This window comes from Mytilus californianus, unplaced genomic scaffold (assembly GCF_021869535.1).
Source record: "Mytilus californianus isolate M0D057914Y unplaced genomic scaffold, xbMytCali1.0.p SCAF_7, whole genome shotgun sequence".
In the NCBI taxonomy this organism is placed as follows: Eukaryota; Metazoa; Mollusca; class Bivalvia; order Mytilida; family Mytilidae; genus Mytilus; species Mytilus californianus.
Window position 1 is genome coordinate 6,370,173 of NW_026262723.1, and position 22,013 is coordinate 6,392,185.

The 22,013-nt window shown below is 32.5% G+C and overlaps 1 protein-coding gene across 2 annotated transcripts; it reads left to right on the top strand.

Annotated features, from left to right (window-relative positions):
* Positions 1–1,512: 1,512 nt before the first annotated feature.
* On the top strand, positions 1,513–22,013 carry LOC127710290 (GTP-binding protein 1-like). 2 transcript variants are annotated; one of them, XM_052216081.1, is made up of 11 exons: positions 1,513–1,574; positions 6,432–6,727; positions 7,667–7,775; positions 10,895–11,075; positions 12,191–12,437; positions 12,975–13,070; positions 14,063–14,301; positions 14,817–14,961; positions 15,456–15,638; positions 17,301–17,436; positions 21,479–22,013. In XM_052216081.1, the coding sequence occupies exons 2-11, from the start codon at positions 6,590–6,592 to the stop codon at positions 21,886–21,888; spliced, it is 1,884 nt and encodes a 627-aa protein (XP_052072041.1). In that variant the 5' UTR covers positions 1,513–1,574; positions 6,432–6,589; the 3' UTR covers positions 21,889–22,013. The 2 variants fall into 2 exon arrangements, with proteins under 2 accessions (XP_052072041.1, XP_052072040.1); XM_052216080.1 differs by lacking the exon at positions 1,513–1,574 and adding an exon at positions 1,610–1,862.

Consider the following 22,013-nt stretch of genomic DNA (forward strand, 5'->3'; position numbering starts at 1 on the left):
ATCCCGATGAATAAAGGCCTGCCAACTCACCCCACTTATAACAATTGTAAAATCACGATGAATTTAGTCCTGCCAACTAGCCCCATTCATGAAAAAGAGTTTAATCCCGATGAATAAAGGTCTGCAACCTCGCCCCACTTATAAAAAAGAAAAGAATTAAACCGTACTGCATTAAAGACTACCAACTCGCCCCACTTATGAAAAGAAGTTTGATCCCGATGATTAAAGGTCTGTCAACTCGTCTCACTTATGAAAAAAAAAAGAATTAAAATAAAATTTCACGTTGAACAGTTGGCACATCAGAGGATGCACTGATGTTAAAGGACTGCCTTGACTACTTTTACCAGAGACATATAATACATTCATCATTACTTCGAGTACTTTTAATACTTTTAATTACCAAAGGAGATCTCGCGAGGATTTCCTAGTGGCCGGGAGAAATTGTGTTAGTTCGCCGAGTTGCGAATCTCTTGTATTATATGTCTCTGCTTTTACTAACAAAAACACCATAGACGCTTATTGTAATTGAATGAATGGACATAATAATAATAATAATAATAATAATAATAATAATAATAATAATAATAATAATAATAATAATATCTTTATTTAAAGAGAGTAACTCATTTGGATTAAACCAATTTTCAATAAAGACGTTCTCTTTGATACCTATTTGAAAGTACATTTGTCTTTCACTGATTGCTCGTTAGCGCTGAATTATTCTTAATCTAAAGACAAAAGTTACTAATCCGTTTATTGCTATAAAAAAAAACCTGCTGTTAAATTGAAATCCTTAAATTGTTTTTTCCGCAATTTTTATGCAAATAAGTAAGCTTGCAAAAATAAAAGTTTTTTCTCAAATAAATACTACAATTTACATAATAATAAAAAATGTGTCTTTACTTTACATCATTTAATTTCAATCAGAATCATCTATTAACTTTTCTTTCTTTTTTTTTTGTAGATTAAAAACTTCCTTTCATAAGTCGGGCTAGTTGGCAGGACTAAATTCATCGAGATTTCACCCTTTTTTCAGAAGTGGGGCGAGTTGGCAGGACTAAATTCATCGGGATTTTACTATTTTCTCCTAAGTCGACATATAAGTGGGACGAGTTGGGATTTTACCTTTTTTTCATAAGTCGTAGGACCCTTTTTCATAAGTTGGTAGAAAGTGGGGAGAGTTGGTGGCAAAGTGGGGCGAGTTGGCGGAAAAGTGGGGCGATTTGGCAATGGGGCGAGTTGTCTTGCTTCCGTATGTACCTTTCCATTGACTTTAATATACCGTTGCATAAACTAAACATTTTAACTAATTATGAGCGTTTATTTGTTGCTTGCAATTTACACATGATATATTCAACTATTTGTTGCTTGCAATTTACACATGATATATTCAACTGTTAACACTGTCACTATTCGAAGTGCACTATTCACGTTTCCCAGTAATCGAAACTCGTTGTCCCAAAAAATATATTTTCCGGAAAAAGTACGTATCCATCCACAAACTTCCTGTTTTAGAATATCCTATTTTGATTTGATGATGACATGGTGGCGCAATGCAATGTTTTCTTTATAAGGTATAATCCATAATGCAAAGTTCATATTACAGGCATATTGCATCAGCGTCGGCAATCAAGACCTATAAAATAAATTTTCATCGAAAAACTTTCAAAAAAATCAATAAATAGCTGAAATACGTGTCGATTCCCTTATGCGAATGCACATGTTACCAGCTGGGAAAAAGTATACTACACCAATAACTTGATAAACGAATCGAAAAATGAAAATGGAATAATTAAAAATGTAATATTTTAGGGATATCCTAATAGTTATTATTAGGAAATTTCAAATGGTTACCTGAAAATGTGAGTATGTCTAAGAAAAAATACACTAGGATCTGCACAGTACTCAGTAGTTATGTAAACTTTATAGTAGGGTTTAAGCTAGGATTTTGAGCTGTTTAGTCACTTTAATGAAAGAAAAGAATTGACTTTTTCTAGGTTACAGAATAAAACTAAGGCTGTGATTGCTTTGTCTTAAATATATACATGAAAACAGCATGACTTGAGCTGAATTTTAACTTTCATTTTCTTTTTCAGTATTTTATAAGTACAAGAATATCTTCTTTTTCTTTGATACAGTAATTAAATTCATTAATGAGCACCCAATACTTAGGGTGTGCATAGCTGTTGGTAATGCCTATTTACATAAAAGATTAAAAATTAAAAATAAGGTGCCTGATGTACATGTACAGTCGGTGCAGAAGAAAAACATTCCATCATCTACGTAATCAGTGTCTTGAAAGCTTCCATAGTTGGAGCTTTCACTGTAGTCACGTCTTAGGCTGAAGATAGTGTATGCCAAATAATGTGAATAAGCATGATCTGATGTTAACTGTTCGTTTGGTATATAGGTATCCAGTTAAGCCAGCTTACACAATGTATCATGCTAGTGACACTTGATTCGTTACTGTAACTGTTGAAATATAGCAATAAAGATTAATCAAAACAGTTTTTTTGCTTTAATAATATAAATACATACATGTATCACATTCAAATAGCTTCTGCAGGCACTATTGTAACTGTTTACAAAGTGTTACATTGAAATAGCTTCTACGGGCTAGTAGTACAATGTAATTCAATTGTAAGTTTGATCTAAGACTAACTCAAGAAGTCTCCTAAACCTATATGTCTCAAAGGTAAAAGGAGGCAGACAGATTTGAGTAATTCTTTAAGTTAAGGAAAAAGATGATTTTAGTTATCTTTCTTGAAACAAAATTCTCATATTCAGAGGTGCTACTAGCTACATGAAGAGTTTTATACATTGAAGATAGAAGTGTATGAAATGGCATCGTTTCGTAATCCAGGAAAAGTTTTGAAGCAAGGTTAAAGGCTCTCCTAACTTTACATAAATTCAGCATTTAACGATTGCTGAGTTTAAAAGCTTCTGTCCTTGCTTTGAAGTTGCATCCAGAAATGTGGATGGACAAAACACATTTGATATTTAGTTTTTTTAATGCATTTCAAGTAAAACCCTGTTATCTAAATAGTTCATTCATTTTTGTCATTAGAGTATTCTTCTTTCTGTAAATTACGTTATTATCATTGAACATTGGAAATCATGGTTGTATGATAAATTTAATAGAACTAAAAATGCAGACTGACTGACCCTTTATATATATTTAAATGAAATATTTACAGGATTGTTACAATTAATAACCCATCAAATAGGCAGATAATCATAGTTCTCACAGGCATAAGATAAAATTAGATTTGTAGATTTTGTATAGCATAGTTTTCAATAAGCACTGACCCCCGGCAAATTTTCACCGTTTCAAATTAAGGAAATCGCCGGTTCAAATTGTTCTCGTAGAGGTCTGCGTTATAATATACATGTATTTATAGATTCTTGACAACGTTACAAAGATGGATAAGGAACGAGACATCTGAAATGATTTTTAATATAATCATTTGTGCGCTTTGAAAAAGGATAATTCTATATCTTAGCAAAGCGCCCTTTTGTCACAGAGAAAACACATGTTGATCCAAGATGACAAGTAAACAAGTAAAAATAAAATCAGGTTGCTTGATTTCTTTACAACCCCCATAAACATGATAAAGAAAAAAGAAGCAGGTGAAAACAGAATCATATATTATGCAGTTTACGCATGAATATCGATAGTTGTTGTGACTATCAATTCTTTAATAAAGATCATAATAATTATCGGATCCATTCAACGCTGATATGGTTGTCAAGTATAAGTATGATTATTGACACAGAGCTCAACGAATAGACACAATATATCGTCATAACAACAGGTTGGTGAACATGTATTGTTTATCCTGTTTCCAGTTTTGTTGTAGTTTTATAGTCTTAACTACTCTGAAAATTTCGGTTATAAAAAATAAATCACAAAAATTTCATATAGGTTGGCCTGCAATTTTTGTTTTTATGCATGATATTTTTTTCAAGTTATCCTTTCTTCATAAAATTTAAATGTATGTTTGGCTAGGCTAGGAAAAATACTGCTTTAATTTCTTCATGGTTAGAATCGATTATTGTTGTGTCTTTTGACTGGTAATGTTTATGATCCAGGATTTGAGGTTGTTTCTTGTTTACTCAACTTGATTGCATTGAATTCTTGGTAATGGTTGATTATAACCCATCAGCTGCTTTCTTACCTTTTGAAAATATCTGCCAATATGATTGATTACAATTAATGTTTTTATTTGATAAGCAATATCACAACTTACAAATAAGATTTAAGTTACTTCAACAAAAGCTAAAAAAAAGAAGATATAATTCCTATGAAACCTCATTTTTTATGTACTTGTAAACAGTCTGAAAATGCCTCAGAGTGCACCATTTTCATTGTAAGTAAAAATAGAAATTTCCTGGACACCCCCCCCCCCCCCCCCCCATCTATCAGCCACTTCCAATTAGTAAACAGCCTGTTCACTTCAAACATATTGAAAACCCTGGTATAGTACACAAAAAAAATTAATAATAAGAATACAAATGCAAGAATGAAGATACATTTTGAATATCGTTGTAAAACCAATCATTATAGTGCTGGCAGCCAAATGCAACGAGCACTAATCTTTTAAGTCTCCCAACTTATCCCAATCAGTTTCATAAAGAGATGTCACTTTCCCCTTTGATTCTGAAGTACAAATGTTGGATGCGACCTGTTCCTGATTTAGATTTTACACTAGCATAGATAGATAAGGGTGCTTCCATATTAAACGCATTGTTTTTAAGCATTGCTAATAATAGGCATTTGAAATTCACACAAAATGCATTGACAACCACTTAAATTCTTAAGTTTTTTGGAGTAAAAATATGCCTCAGATATTTCTTTCTTGGTCAATGTTGTTTGCATAAAAAATGGATTTTTTAGGAGAAGCTTAAGAGGAGGCTATATTCAAACTTTGAAAATAATTTAAATCTGAACTTTACATGTACCTATAGCTACTGTACATGTGAAGCTTTGAATAGAAAGTAAATATATGTATGGTATGATAAAGATCCATTATTTGGCCTCAAATTTGCAAAAATAGTAAAATTATTTAAGCCCTCCAGATTATGTTAACTTTTACTGTAAACTCACTAATTATTGCATTGTTTGAAGAATGAACAAAAATGTCTAGTGCACTGTACAGTGTTCCCGCCTGCCCTAAATAGAAGGGCGACCCGCCCTTGGTGCCCTTACCCCCGCCCTTCTGCCCTCCAAAGTAAAAGAATGCACCCCTCTGCCTTTTCAAAAAATAAAATTTCCAAATTTCATGCCTACCGGCGTTTCCGGTAAAATTGTTACCTGTCAGGTAACCTGATTGTGTAACACTAATTAACTGACAATGGGATTAAGTTAAATACCTAATGCTTTGGCAGTTTTATCACCTTTGTTGATGATTGTTTACTGCTAATTAGTGGATTTAAGATAATTGAACAAATACTAGATATTTAATACAGAATGAAATGTCCACATGTTATCCATTTGTAATGTTTGTGTACAGCATGTACACCTGAAAAAATTTATTTCAGTAGGCATAACATAAAAAATAAAATCTTAAACAATTTCAAAAGGCATACATAGTTTTGACTTAATTGGTAAAAAATGTTTTGTTTCATAACCATGAGTATGAAATTTAAAGAAGAATCAAAGAAATTTGTACTTTGAACATAACAAGATTCACTTCCTGTTTTACTTCTTGTATTTTATAATCCTCCTGACATAGGAGCACTCAACAAATTTATTTTTAACAATGATGAAGAAAAAAGTAACTATTTATACCTTCTGCAATATATTATTGCATCAATATAATATGATCATCTACAGTCTCACCTGTTATATTTATAAAACTCCTTACTGAGGAGCATTTTGGTCTGCACTTAAAAATACTTTTTTGTAACAATTCAAATGATAATAAATAACTCTCAATAACATATATACTGTATGTTTGAACAAGTAATTTAAATGTAGATAATTTAATTACATTAAACATTCAATTTTGCATGTATAACTCCATCTTTCAAAACTACTTGTTTATTTTTATAGACTGGTATAAGTTATAAAACATTGAAATTTCTGATGATTATTTTTCTTACCAAATGTACAAGTTTGTTTAGATTAACATCAAAATGATATGCTTTGCTTCATGGTATGATAATTTGATAAAAAAAAATTCTTACTGGAACCAGCATCAAGAACAGGTTTAAATACTACTAATGTTCTCCAGCTGCATGAGCCTAGCAATATTCAAGCATCAAGGTAATTTATACACTGTCCAACAGTGCCCTTAAAATCTGGGTTATAACGCTAAAGTGCCCTTTCAGACAACTAGCACCCTTCTGCCCTGAGATTCAAGCTGGAACACTGCTGTACATGCATGACATGAAAGGATTGTACATTTAGATATTTTTTTTTATTTCAGGTGACTACTTGTCTTTACTTAAAGACATTAAACAAATCAGTTATAAATCCAAGCAGTGCTTACACTTGGTAGATACCATTGCTATAAAAAGGCTGTCTTGAAGATTTTAATTTGCAAAAAAAAAGAGTTTTAAGAAGAAAAAAAAGAATTATATAAAAATGGCAGCGGCAGTTGACATGCCGTCGCCAGCAATCAGTCCTAGAGAACTGGAACTGGAAACATCTGAAGATCCAGATGGCAATTTGTTCTCCCCAGGACATGATGTTGAAGTAGATGCCTCACCACTCACTTCAAAGGTATTTATCTACATGATCTACATGTATATACATTTGAATGTGACAAAAGGATATATTGGTTATACATCAAAGAGAATGCAAATGACAAAAACAGCCAAAAGACATCTAGAAGGCAACATAAATTGTATGTACAGTCTTCTACTAAACAGGGGTCTTCTTACAAAATGTCAAGCTCTAAAAATCATGCAGAATATAAAAAAAAATGTGAATGAATTTAACAGAAGCTATATATGAAATATCTGGCATCATCACCCAATTCTCAAAAATAAAAATAAAACCAAAATTCAGCACATGAATTGTGGCAGGGTTAAACAAGGTTTTCTTTAACATTTTCATGATTTTATTTTTCTAAAATAAACATGATAAGATGTACATGTACACATATAGAAATACATTAATTATAAGGCTGTTTTCAGTGATGAATATTAAAGCATTTTCATTATAAACAAATAAAGTATGAATAAAAGTAAACATTGGGTTATAGGATACGTCAATGAGACAGCAACCCAACGACACAAATAACCAAAAGCCATCTAGAGGTCAACATACATTACAGTATTTCAGTCAGTTAATGAATTTGATGATTTGTATGAGTTAGAATTGATTCATCTTATCTGCATGAAAGTTCATAACTAAACAAAATAAATGTTGGGTTAAAGAACTTAGGTAATGCAGTGTTCTCCGTTTTCCACTAAGGTAACTTAAATGGATCAAGCAAAAGAAATGCTGTCTGAAAATATAGTCTATGAATTCAAAGTCTAATGAACCACTTACCTTCTGCTTGAAAACTGGCTATCCAAGTCAATTAAGTTTGAGAGACTAACACACTTGCAGGGTATATTCGATTTATACATGTTATAAAGCAGTAGTCAAAGCGCTAGCTATTTAGTCTCAAACTTGGGAGGGCAAAAATTAATAATTTTGACCATTTGATTTCAGACATCTTTCATCAGTCCTAATCATGAAGAATATGAATATATTTGTGATGTAATAAAAGACAGAATAGAAGAAGGACAAGGGGAGACAATTTATGAAATAGGAACAGGAGGTAAACACTTCATTGTTATTGTTTTTATACGACCGCAAAAATTAAAAATTTTTTGGTCGTATATTGGTATGACGTTGGCGTCGTCGTCGTCGTCGTTGTCGTCGTCGTCGTCGTCCGGCGTCGTCCGAAGACACATTGGTTTTCGCACTCTAACTTTAGTTTAAGTGAATGGATCTCCATGAAATTTCACCATAAGGTTCAATACCACGAAAGGAAGGTTGGGATTGATTTTGGGGGTTATGGTACCAACAGTTAAGGAATTAGGGGCCAAAAAGGGGCCAAAAATAAGCATTTTTGTAACTTTCAGACAATAACTTGTGTGTAAGTGTATGGATCTCTCTGACATTGTACCACAAGGTTCCATATCACAAAGGGAAGGCTGTAATTGATTTTGGGGGTAATTGCCTCAAAATTTTAGGAATTAGGGGCCAAAAAAGGGGCAAAAAACAAGCATTTTTCTAGTTTCATGTCAATAACTTGTGTGTAAGTGTTTGGATATTTCTGAAATTGTACTACAAGGTTCCATATCACAAAGGGAAAGCTGGAATTGAGTTTGGGGGTGATGAATCATAAGGGGTTCAAAAAATTTGGGGGGGGGGATTTTTTTTTTTTTTTTTTTTCTTTTTTTCCTTTTTTTTTTCTTTTAAAATTTTCCATTTTAAGTTGGTTATTTCTGATTTATATTTAAAAGCAAATAATAATGATATGGTAGGAGATACACACCAAACAGGATGTGTAAATTATTATATAATAAGTATTGTGCAATAGTAAGAAATTTTCAATTGCACAGTATTGCACAATAGCAAGAAATCTTCAATTGCACAGTATTGCGCAATAGCAAGAAATCTTCAATTTAACAGTATTGCGCAATAGCAAGAAATATCCAATAGCACAATATTGCGCAATAGCAAGAAATTGTCAATTGTACAGTATTGCGCAATAGCAAGAAATATTCAATTGCACAGTATTGTGCAAAAGAAGATACTTCGTATAAATTGCTTATTTCTTGATCAATTTCAATGGGGTTTTATTCTTGAATTCTTGGGGTTCTTTAATATGCTGAATCTAACCGTGTATTAAGTTTTTGGATTTTGGGCCCCGTTTTTAAATTGGTCCACATTGAGGTCCAAAGGGTCCAAAATTAAACTTTGTTTGATTTCATCAAAAATTGAATTATTGGGGTTCTTTGATATGCCGAATCTAACGGTGTATTTAGATTTTTAATTTTGGGTCCCGTTTTTTAAATTGGTCTACATTAAGGTCCAAAGGGTCCAAAATTAAACTTAGTTTGATTTTAACAAAAATTGAATTCTTAGGGTTCTTTGATATGCTGAATCTAAACATGTGTTTAGATTTTTGATTATGGGCCCAGTTTTCAAGTTCGTCCAAGTTGGGGTCCAAAATTAAACTTTGTTTGATTTCAACAAAAATTGAATATATGGGGTTCTTTGATATGCTGAATCTAAACATGTATTTAGATTTTAGATTTTTGGCCCAGTTTTCAAGTTGGTCCAAATTGGGGTCCAAAATTAAACTTTGTTTGATTTCAACAAAAATTGAATATATGGGGTTCTTTGATATGCTGAATCTTACCATGTATTTAGATTTTTTATTTGTGGGCCCGCTATCAAATTGGTTCATATTGAGGTCAAAAGGGTCCAAAATTAAACTTTGTTTGATTTCATCAAAAATTGAATTATTGGGGTTCTTTGATATGCCAAATCTAACCGTGTATTTAGATTTTTAATTTTGGGTCCCGTTTTTTAAATTGGTCTACATTAAGGTCCAAAGGGTCCAAAATTAAACTTAGTTTGATTTTAACAAAAATTGAATTTTTGGGGTTCTTTGATATGCTGAATCTAAACATGTGTTTAGATTTTTGATTATGGGACCAGTTTTCAAGTTTGTCCAAGTTGGGGTCCAAAATTAAACTTTGTTTGATTTCAACAAAAATTGAATATATGGGGTTCTTTGATATGCTGAATCTAAACATGTATTTAGATTTTAGATTTTTGGCCCAGTTTTCAAGTTGGTCCAAATTGGGGTCCAAAATTAAACTTTGTTTGATTTCAACAAAAATTGAATATATGGGGTTCTTTGATATGCTGAATCTTACCATGTATTTAGATTTTTTATTTGTGGGCCCGCTATCAAACTGGTTCATATTGAGGTCAAAAGGGTCCAAAATTAAACTTTGTTTGATTTCATCAAAAATTGAATTATTGGGGTTCTTTGATATGCCGAATCTAATGGTGTATTTAGATTTTTAATTTTGGGTCCCGTTTTTTAAATTGGTCTACATTAAGGTCCAAAGGGTCCAAAATTAAACTTAGTTTGATTTTAACAAAAATTGAATTCTTCGGGTACTATGATATGCTGAATCTAAACATGTGTTTAGATTTTTGATTATGGGACCAGTTTTCAAGTTTGTCCAAGTTGGGGTCCAAAATTAAACTTTGTTTGATTTCAACAAAAATTGAATATATGGGGTTCTTTGATATGCTGAATCTAACCATCTATTTTGATTTTGGACATTGGACCATAATAGGTAAATTAAAAAAATTGAAGTTCTTAGACCACATTCTTTCTGTGTCAGAAACCTATGCTGTGTCAAATATTTAATAACAATCCAAATTCAGAGCTGTATCAAGCTTGAATGTTGTGTCCATACTTGCCCCAACTGTTCAGGGTTCGACCTCTGCGGTCGTATCAAGCTGCGCCCAGCGAAGCATTTTATTTGATTTTAAGGACAGGATTAAACTTACCCTTTAAAAAAAAATGTCTGGCAAAATGTATGATTTTGTATTTTCAATGTATGAAATCTATTATATGCATTTGTACATATCTATTTAAAAATAAGGAAATGTGGTAAAAAGTCCAATGATACAACTTTCCACCATAGTCCAAATGATGTTAATTTTGGCAACTAAAGGTCACTGTATGGCCTTCAACAATGAGCAAAACCCATACCATATACATGGTATAGTGAACTTTAAAAGGCCCACCATGACAAAATGTGAAACAATTCAAACAAGAAAAAGAAAGGCCTGATTTATGACAAAATAATCAATAAAAAATGAATATATCAGACATATATATACCTCTATGTTTTCTTTTAGATGGAGAAACACCAGGTCTGAATGAAGAAGATCTCCAGGCTAGTGCTGCTACATTGAAAATGATAGCTCAAACTCTAGGTGTGGAAATGGTTCTGTTACGAGACAAAAGAGAAGTGGATGGCTGTGTTCATGAGTATCTTTTAAGGAGAAAGTTGGAACCAGCTGACTTTATGGAAGTTCGGTAAATATAAAGCACCACAATTGAGAATAATTCTGATGATTTTTAAATTTTGATTTTTTACAACTGGTTTTGCTGACACTGACAATGGTGTGACAGTTATCTGTCTCACTAACAAGTCAGGACAGTTATCCGTCTCACTAACAAGTCAGGACAGTTATCTGTCTCACTAACAAGTCAGGACAGTTATCTGTCTCACTAACAAGTCAGGACAGTTATCTGTCTAACTAACAAACTCTATTGATATAGATTTTACCATCCAATGAGATATGATACCTCCCAAGACATTTGAACTTATAAACTTATTTATAGAATAACTAATCGAAGAATTCAAATAGAGAAAAATATTCAACGAGTGACCGAACAACACATTAATTCACGAATGCGCGTAGCGCATGAGTTAATTATCAGTGTTGTTCGGTCACGAGTTGAATATTTTTCGATATTTGAATTCTTTGATTAGTTATTCTTTTTATAACATTGGCAAATGGCTTTTTTTAATGAAATTAATGTAGAAAATGTAAGGAACTATATCTTTTTTTCTACGCATTCACAATTTGTTTTGATCCGACGTTATCGACGTCTTGACAACGCCTATTGTTGTATGACATCAGAGAGTGAAATAACCACGTTTATTTCACATGTGAAATTATCGGTTTTTATTTGACTGGGAAATCAATGTAATTCAATGCTACCAATGTAATAAATTGTTTTATTATAAATTAGTAATTTTTGATATGCATTAAAATTTTGTTTTCACCTTTTTCTTCTGGGGCCTACATGGCCAAGCAAGTAGTTCATCTACAGTTATCACTTGTCTATCAACAGTTAGGATGTCAGTTCCAACATTTCTCGTGCATTCGACTCCTATCTAAATTGACTATAATTGCCGGTTTCTTATTGAAAGTTGTGGTTCCACGCGAGTACTCAGGCTTCCTCCACCAATAAAAACTGGCAGCCACGACATAGCCATTAGTGCTAAAAGTGGTATTAAATACCAACAATCTATCAGTCAATCACCATTTTCTTGGTACAGTAGACCCTTTTGATCTGATCCTTCAAGAATGGCTGCCTGTTTTGTAATGATGGAACTAAGTAATATTTTCTTGAATTTTTAGAGTTGCTGTAGTTGGGAATGTAGATGCAGGTAAAAGTACATTACTTGGTGTACTGACACACGGGGAGCTAGATAATGGTAGAGGACATGCAAGACAGAAATTATTCCGACATAAACACGAGATGGAATCAGGGAGAACAAGTAGTGTGGGGAATGATATCTTAGGGTTTGATGCCACAGGAAAAGTGGTCAACAAACCAGAGCATGGAAACTTAGACTGGGTCCGAATCTGTGAGGAATCAGCGAAGGTAAACAACTATATACAAAGGCCAGCATCTTTTGATAGAAAAATAGGACAAAAATATTCTTTTTACTGAAATTGAATTCCATTATTTTACCTAAGGAAAGCATGAAAAATTATCTATTAAAATCTCTGTTTAAGATCAAATACACGCCGAAATGTTATTTTAGAATTGAAAGTTTCTTTTTGCAGAAATGGAGTGTAACAGAGTTGACCAAAGCACATTTTGTATGCATATACTTGCACTCAGTTATTGCTTTTACTCCTGATGAAACTACAAAATAAAACCATTACCTTTAAATGCTGAAACCAGAATATTACATGTTAAATTTAGCTTTTTATTTGTTTTGTTTTAGAAGAGAGACAGAAAATACCAGAGGAATATCCAAACTCATACGTCAAAGACAAACTGACAATTGTTATGGCTAAAAAGGAAAAACAACCAAAGGACAAACAGCAGTCTATAAAACACAATATAAAAAACTAAAGATTTTGAATATTTCTTCACATTGTAGTTACATTGTTATTTTGCTTTCTTTTGTAGGTGATAACTTTTATAGATTTAGCAGGGCACGAAAAGTACTTAAAGACAACAGTTTTTGGTATGACTGGCCATGCTCCAGATTTCGCAATGTTAATGGTAGGAGACAATTATTCTTGTATATATATTATAATTTATTTCTGTGATTCATAATCCCAAAAGATTTCTTCTATTTCTTGTACAATGAATTAAACAAATAACTCTTATAAATACAAATGAGCTGTGGGTTGTGAAATTATTGTGCCCCCGCAGGGGGCATTAAGTTTTACCCTTGTCCGTCTGTACGTCCCAAAGTTGGTTTCGGTTCTCTAACTTTAGTTGACCTCAACCAAATATTATGAAACTTATACACAATGCTTATTACCACAAAACACAGATCAAGTTAGAATTTTGGTGGTGTCACTTATACCGTTCTAGATTTATGCCCCTTTACAAATGGAAAAATTGCTGAATTTTTCGTTTCCTTTCTTTAACTTAAGTTTGCCTCAACCAAATGTTATGAAACTTATACACAATGCTTATGACCACAAAATACAGATCAAATTTGAATTTTGGGGCTGTCACTTTTATTGTTCTAGAGTTATACCCCTTAACAAACGGAAAAATTGCTGAATTTATTGTTTCTGTTTTCTAGCTTAAGTTTGCCTCAACCAAATTTTATGAAACTTATACACAATACTTATTACCACAAAACTTAGATCAGTACAAATTTAGGTAGTGTCACTTTTACCGTTCTTCAGTTGTGTCCTTTTATGATATGCTAGCGGGGGCATCGTCTGTATCCCATGGACACAATCCCCATTCTTTTCTGTTAGAAGTGAAAAGTCAAAATTACTTTACAAGCTTTATGAAAATATCTATCAAAATTAATTTAGCCAGAAATTTTTAATACCATTTCAAATAAATAATCTAGGTTCATATACAAAAAAGTCATTGGAACTTAGGACAGGAGACTCTTTGATATATTTACTTGATCTGTTATTTCATGTGTGTTTATTGTCTTGTCAGGTTGCTGTTTTATTGACTAATACTTTACATCTCCAGATATTCACATTGTTTAAATCTACTAATTTATATCCTTTGTATTCCAGGTTGGATCAAATGCAGGTGTTATCGGTATGACCAAAGAACACTTGGGATTGGCTCTGGCATTAAATGTTCCTGTGTTTGTTGTTGTTACAAAAATTGATATGTGTCCTCCAAATGTCCTTGCAGAAACCTTAAAATTATTAACAAGAATTCTGAAGTCACCGGGTTGTAGGAAAATTCCTGTTATGGTCCAGAACCAGGACGATGTGATCGTTTCAGCAATGAATTTTACTTCTGAAAGGTAAGAAAAATACTAACAAATGTTTTTTGAAAAACTTAAAAATACTGTATATCACACATGAACTAACAGCGTCTTAGATTAACAAGAAAAAAGATTCCTGAATCCACATCGGAAGGAGGAAATTAAAACCCAAATGATAAAGATCATAGATTAACAAGAAAAAAAGATTCCTGAATCCACAACGGAAAGAGGAAATTAAAACCTCAAAGATAATAAAAAAAAACCAGACAACTGAATAAAATCAAAGATAGGTACAAACTAAATAAACCAGGCAATTAGTTCCACCGATCAGAATATTCTGGTCTTTTTTAGCACTGGTCATATTGGCACCTGGTATAAGCATTTAGTGAGTTGTGCTCAGATTTACACTGGGAAGATAGTCTGTCTGTTGTCCTTGGGTGACACAGTCAACTTTAGTAACCGGTTTACTAATATGTGATGGTACCAGTTAATTTCTGTAGTTATGGCAATAACTCATATTGATATTCTTTTGACTGAATAGATTTGTATTTTAGAATGTGTCCAATTTTTCAAGTGTCCAATGTGAGTGGAGAAAACTTACCACTGCTACAAACATTTATGAACCTTCTATCAACACGATTAAAAAGTCTACCAGCAGCACCAGCAGAGTTCCAGATAGATGATACATTTTCTGTGCCGGTAAGACATGCATTATAAACGATAATTTTATGAATGATGAATTAAAGTGATAAAATTCATATCTCTATGAATTTGGCTCCTCACCTTTGAACGAATATACAGAGAATCAAAGTTGTATTATGGAACTTTATTGGTTGCTGTATTGGGAAATTAACCAGTCATATTTCAGCATACAATTGCATTACACCATACTTATTTGCCTGAAAATGATGAAGTTAAGTTTGCTGGTTTACTAGCTAGGTGGATCATTGCAAAAACACTGTCTCAATAAATTTAGTGGTACTCCCACTTGGACTGGAAAAAAAAAATCGTAAAAAACAATGACTCGCAATACTCGTTGCTATTTTACCATTCTGAACTCGTACAAATAATCCAATAAACCAGAAATGTTCCTCGACAAATTGACATCCACTTTTAACATCAACATTGAGACAATTACATTTCGTTATTGCTATATATTGATGGTGTGTAGAAACTGTTTATTTTATTGATAGGGTGTAGGGACTGTTGTATCAGGGACTCTATTACAAGGCAGTATAAGGATCAACGATGTACTTATGTTAGGGCCAGATGCCTTAGGAAACTTCCAACCAATAGCTGTTAAAAGTATACATAGGAAACGAATGCCGGTCAAAGAAGTCAGAGGTGGACAAACTGCTTCATTTGCTCTTAAAAAGGTTTGTTTTACTTCTTTATTTGTATTGAAATGATGGAGAGGTACATTTTTAATCGGAGTTCTTTCAATATTATGGTTATTGTTCCCCGCGTAAAGTAGTTACGGGGATATGGAAATACCAGTCATCCATCCGTATGTGCGTCCGTCTGTCTGGTCTTATTAGCGTCTCACATGTACAACTCTTGCCAGATTTTTATGAAACTTATATCATAGGTTTATATCAGCAATGTCTTGGACGAGTTCGAAAGTCAGTGCTGACCAATTATTTTTAAAAGAGTTATGCCCCTTGGAAATATTAATTATATGGAAAATTGCCTTATGAGTGCTCTAATGTGTACAATTCTTTCCAGATTTTTATGAAATTTATCTTATAGGATTATATCATCAATGTTCTTGAAGAGTTAAAAAATCAGTGCCGATCAATATTTTTAAAAGAGTTACTCCCTTGAAAATATTGATTATATGGAAAATTGCAATGTTATCGCTCTCATGTGTTTAATTCTTGCCAGAATATTATGAAACTTATATCATAGGTTTAAATAAGCAATGTCTTTGACACTTTCGAAAATAAGTTCTGGTCAAATATTTTTAACTAGTTATGTCCCTTGAGAATATAAATTATAATAGAAATCACATTGCATTTGCTATGATTCATTCATTTCTCTTAAGATATTAATAAAAAGTATTAAAGAACAAAAAAAAGTGCTTTTTTTAGTTTTTGCCCTTGTACCTTGGATAGATAAAATATGTGCAACATGGGGGACATTGGAACTCTGTTCTTTTATTGATTCAGATCTTTTAGGTATAATAATACCATGACATGATTAAAGCCCCTGCATCAAAGAGAGGCCTATAGTTTCCACTTGTCTGTCCATCTGTCAACAATTTTTTAAGCAGGCCAATTCTTTTCCAGTACCCTGTGGAATTCAATGAATTTCACACATTGTTTATCATTAAGTAAAGATGGGTTTATCTTTTTTGGCTGATTTTTTTCCGACTGGCATTAAAACACTTGCAAAAGTGGGGTGTCCATTTGACTGTGAGGAATGTACAAATTTGCAGCCAATCTGATGCCAGGTGTAGAGAGAGTACTACACTCTGCATGTTAAGAATCCTTGCAACAATTCTTTGAGGGGTATGTAGGTGGCCTGTTACTAGGCAAAATTTCTGTCCATATGGCATATACCCTCATTTCCCAGTGGCAGTCAAAATTTCCTCGATCTTCATCCTGGAAGGGCATTTATTACAGGACCTTATTATTGTATTTATTGTTAATTTGTACTCCTCCTGAACATGCATGAAGTATTTGCCACTTGAATAAGTAACAAACAATCAATCAATCATATTAGAGAATTATGCCCTTATCAGAAGTTGCCACACCCTATCCTTTCCATTTTATTATTCTGTTGAACTGTATTATGTTGTGGAGATTTTTTTTTTAGATTTAAGACGATTGATTCTTGAAGAAAAAGATAAATTTCTCATTGTTCCATAGATATTGTTTGATGAATCAAGTTGTGATTCAAAACTTTAACAATTGATGTTTATAGCATATTTAAAGGATTGAAACAGGTAGGGTATTGAAGTTTATTACTATATGATTTAACAAACATCTATCATGCAATTCTTTCTAAATTCTATCCTTTATAAACTATTTTATTAGATTAAAAGATCAACAATTAGAAAAGGTATGGTAATGGTATCACCAAAAATAGAACCTAAAGCATGCTGGGAGTTTGAATCTGAAGTATTGGTATTGCATCATCCAACTACAATAAGTGTCAGATACCAGGCAATGGGTATGTATTTTATTATGTTTTTATGCCCACATCGTAGCCGAGGAGGCATTAAGGTTTTCCTTTGTCCGTCCATAAGTACGTCCCAAATTGGTTTCCATTCTCTATAGATATAAGAAGATGTGGTATGAGTGCCAATGAGACAACTCTCCATTCAAGTCACAATTTGTAAAAGTAAACTATAGTAGGTCAAAGTACGGCCTTCAACACGGAGCATTGGCTCACACCGAACAGCAAGCTATAAAGGGCCCCAAAAATATTTAGTTTGCCTCAACCAAATGATATGATACTTATACACACTATATTACCACAAAACTCAGATCAAGTTCAAATTTGGAAGGCATCACTTTTACTGTTCTGGAGTTATGCCCCTTTATAAGGTAATATGCAAGCAGGGGCATCAACTGTGTCCATTGGACACATTCTCCATTTATTTTGAATAGTGTAAATTCAGAAATTATTGCAAGGTTTTAATGAATGTGAATAATCGATTGGTTGAGTATTGCAATAGTAAGAACTCACATTCTGATATCTGATACACATATCTGTATGCAGCTTTTCCAGAAATTGCAATAATCAATCTCACATTTTTGTCCATTCTTCAAAAATTGCAATGATAAATGCAGGCAATAATTTCTGAATTTATATTAATGGCTTTAATATTGAAAATGGTGACCTTAAGATGTCTGTTGATTTTTTGTGTTCCTATGTAGCTTTCTCATTGACATGTATCACAATTTTTGCTGTTCACATTTAACATAGAAATATACAGTGTTATTGCTCAAAACATATATGAATAATGAGATGTGGTTAGATTGCCAAATATCCACTATAGACCAAAGGACGATAATGTGAACATCTACAGGTCACAATACCACCTTTTACAATTAGCCAAACCCATACCTTATACAGCCAGGGGTACTAATTTAATAAGTGATTTTAGTATCATTGATTTCAGTAATCACGTATTGAAGCAATTTTGATGTTTCCTTTGATCTTCAAATACAGATTTGATGAATTTTCCACCAATTTCAGTAATCACCTGTTGAAGCAATTTTGATGTTTCCTTTGATCTTCAAATACAGATTTGATGAATTTTCCACCAAATACAAAATTTCATTAGCTACTCCATCACTAAGACAGGGGTCAACAATTTTAAGTTACCTGATTTGACTTCTTTATTTTAAGAATGGTTAACTTCAAGGTTTTGTCCTGATTAACAAATTATGCCAGTGTATGATTAATTGAACTATCAGTATAAAACTGAAAGGCACATTGTTTAAATTTGAATTGATAGAATATTTTAATAATTTGTCAAAATGTAGTTTACATTATACTTTTTATGCCCCCGCCGTAGCGGTGGGGGCATTAAGTTTTACCCTTGTCCGTCTGTACGTACGAACGTACGTACGTACGTACGTACGTACGTCCGTCCGTACATCCCAAAATTGGTTTCCGTTCTCTAACTTGAGTTTGCCTCAACCAAATGTTATGAAACTTATACACAATGCTTATTACCACAAAACACAGATCAAGTTTGAATTTTGGTGGCGTCACTGTAACCGTTCTAGAGTTATGCGCCTTTATAAATGGAATAATTGCAAAATTTTTAGTTTCCATTCTCTAACTTAAGTTTGCCTCAACCAAATGTTATGAAACTTATACACAGTGCTTATTACCCCAAAACACAGATCAAGTTTGCATTTTGGTGGCGTCACTTTAACCGTTCTAGAGCTATGCCCCTTTATAAATGGAAAAATTGCAAAATTTTTAGTTTCCGTTCTCTAACTTAAGTTTGCCTCAACCAAATGTTATGAAACTTATACACAATGCTTATTACCACAAAACACAGATCATGTTTGAATTTTGGTAGCGTCACTTTAACCGTTCTAGAGTTATACCCCTTTATAAATGGAAAAATTGCAAAATTTTTATTTTCTTGTAAATATCAAGTAATTTATATTAAAATTGGAGTTATCTTCCTTTGTCCATGATTATAGTTGAATCAACTACAATCAATGCTTTATACAATGCAATGTTTAATTTTGACTTCCACTGATAAAACACAGATCAAGTTGAATTTGGGTAGTGTCACTTTAACCATTATTGAGGTATGCCCTTTATAAATCGAAAGATTGCAAAATTTTTAGTTTCCATTCTGTTACTTTAGTTTGCCCCAACCAAACATTATGAAACCTATACACAATATTCATTACCACAAAACTAAGATCAAGTACAAATTTTTTGTTTCCGTTTTCTAACTTTAGTTTGCCTCAACCAACTGTTATGAAACTTATACACAATGCTTATTACTACATAGTACAGATTAAGTACGAAATAAGGTGGCGACACTTTTACCATTCTTGAGTTATGTCCCTTTATAAACATAAAAATTGCTGAATTTTTTAGTTTGTTTCAACTTAATGTTATAAAACTTATACACAACTGTTCTAGAGTTATGCATGTTTACAAATAGAAAAATTGCTGAATTTTTAGTTTCTGTTCTCTACTTAAGTTAGCCTAAACCAAATGTTATGAGACTTACACACAATGCTTATTACCACAAAACTAAGATCAAGTTCAAATTTGGGTAGTGTCACTTTTACCGTTCTTCAGTTATGTCCCTTTATAACTATATGATATGCAAGCGGGGGCATCATCTGTGTCCACATGTGGACACTATCCACATTTATTTCAAAATTGTAATAAAAAGAATGGGTCAAGGGACTTTTTTTCAAGCTTCAGGTTGTGCAAAATTGTCAGATTTTGTATAATTTTATTTTACATAAAAAAAGATAAAATATGAGAATATATTTCTTATAATGTGATTTCAGAAAATAGAAATAAAAGTTGAGCTCATGTGACTGGTTATCTCGCTACAAAACAAAATGGGTTATTTTACAACACATTCCTTTATAAAAGTACGATAAACCTAGTTTTCTCCCCTTATAGGCTAAGTTGGGAAAAAAAATCAAATTAAAAAAAAATCTGTATTTGTAAAGTCAGTCGTAATTAAAAGATAAACACATAGTTTTCTTCATTTTATTTAGATGAAAAGTCTTACAAATGAATTACATTACTTTCTCAAAATTGCATACTTTATTAAAAATCAAGAATGCTTAAATTCTTAATTCTAAAATTACTTATTCTGCGTAATATTCTGTAAATAATTTCAATTTTTTAATGCCGTAATAACTTACGAAGGTGATCCTGAAATCAATTTTGTAGGTGATACCCCTGACTCATTGTAAGCTACGAAAGGCCTCTGGATAAAAGAAAAATATGAAAAAGTTATAAAAAAAAAACTATTAGCCTGAAATAGACTAAAAACATTAAATTCAAATTAATTATGGAATAAGGCAACACACATCATCCATTGGGCTACAGGCTTCTGGCTTTGGTTAGGCAAATATAGAATGTGGCAGAGTTAAATATGTTAAATTAGCTGTCAACTCTCCACATGAAATGAAATATCAATGTAGATAGCATGATATCATCATTATCTGTTCAATATTTCTCTTAGATTTCTCAGATAATTTTTGACCAATTTCGTGATATTTCGACACCTTGTTACATACAAAAAGTGCAATTTAGAAAGAAGGAGACAAAACCAAGACCAAATTATCTTCAGTTCATAGTCACAGACTTTCTCTAAGTCATTCTTCTTTTATATGACTTGAAGAACTAAGTCTCAATTCTAAAAAACACAATTATTATTGTTGCATTTTTATGCACCACCTAGGGGCATTATGTTTTTCGGTCTGTGTATCCATTTGTCCGTCCGTTCGTCCATATGTCCCGCTTCAGGTTAAAGTTTTTGGTCAAGGTAGTTTTTGATGAAGTTGAAGTTCAATCAACTTGAAACTTAGTACACATTTTCCCTATGATATGATCTTTCTAATTTTAGTGCCAAATTAGAGTTTTGACCCCAATTTCACGGTCCACTGAACATAGAAAATGATAGTGTGATTAGGGTATCCGTGTACTATGGACACATTCTTGTTTTAAAATATATACCATGTAATTATTTTTCTTCTATTCTCAGTGCATGTGGGAAGTGTAAGACAGACAGCAACAATTGTTCATATGACAAAGGAACATTTAAGGACAGGGGATAAAGCTAATGTGAGATTTAGGTTCATTAAAAATCCTGAATATCTGAAGACAGACATGAAAATGGTGTTTCGTGAAGGAAGAACAAAAGCTATCGGCTCCATCATAAAATTACATCCTCATGTTAGTGCGGTGGCACAAAATACGCGGCAGCAGCGAGCACAGAAAAAGGCATTAGAAGCAAATCATCAGGTCAACCCAGCTAATGAACCACAGAAAGCTAGCAAAAAGTCAAAACGTGATGTGTCTATCACAAACGACGTGTCAATTACAAATGACAATATTCAACCTGTAGTGGAACCTAGAGTTAACTCCCCTACAGCAGTGACAGTTGAGTCATAATTTTGTAAAAAAAAAACAACCAAACATAAAGCATCCATCATTATTTATAATTTTGAGTGAGTATTTTCCTTTTGGACAGTCAGGTAAAATGAGAATTTAATTGAATAAATATTTTTAAAAATTAA

Bases quoted from the DNA above. Each gene is read 5' to 3' on its own strand.
- LOC127710290 (XM_052216081.1), top strand. From the start codon at position 6,590: ATGGCAGCGGCAGTTGACATGCCGTCGCCAGCAATCAGTCCTAGAGAA. The intron at 12,438-12,974 runs GTAAACAACTAT...TTTCTTTTGTAG, and splicing joins TCTGTGAGGAATCAGCGAAG to GTGATAACTTTTATAGATTT. The intron at 13,071-14,062 runs GTAGGAGACAAT...TTTGTATTCCAG, and splicing joins CAGATTTCGCAATGTTAATG to GTTGGATCAAATGCAGGTGT.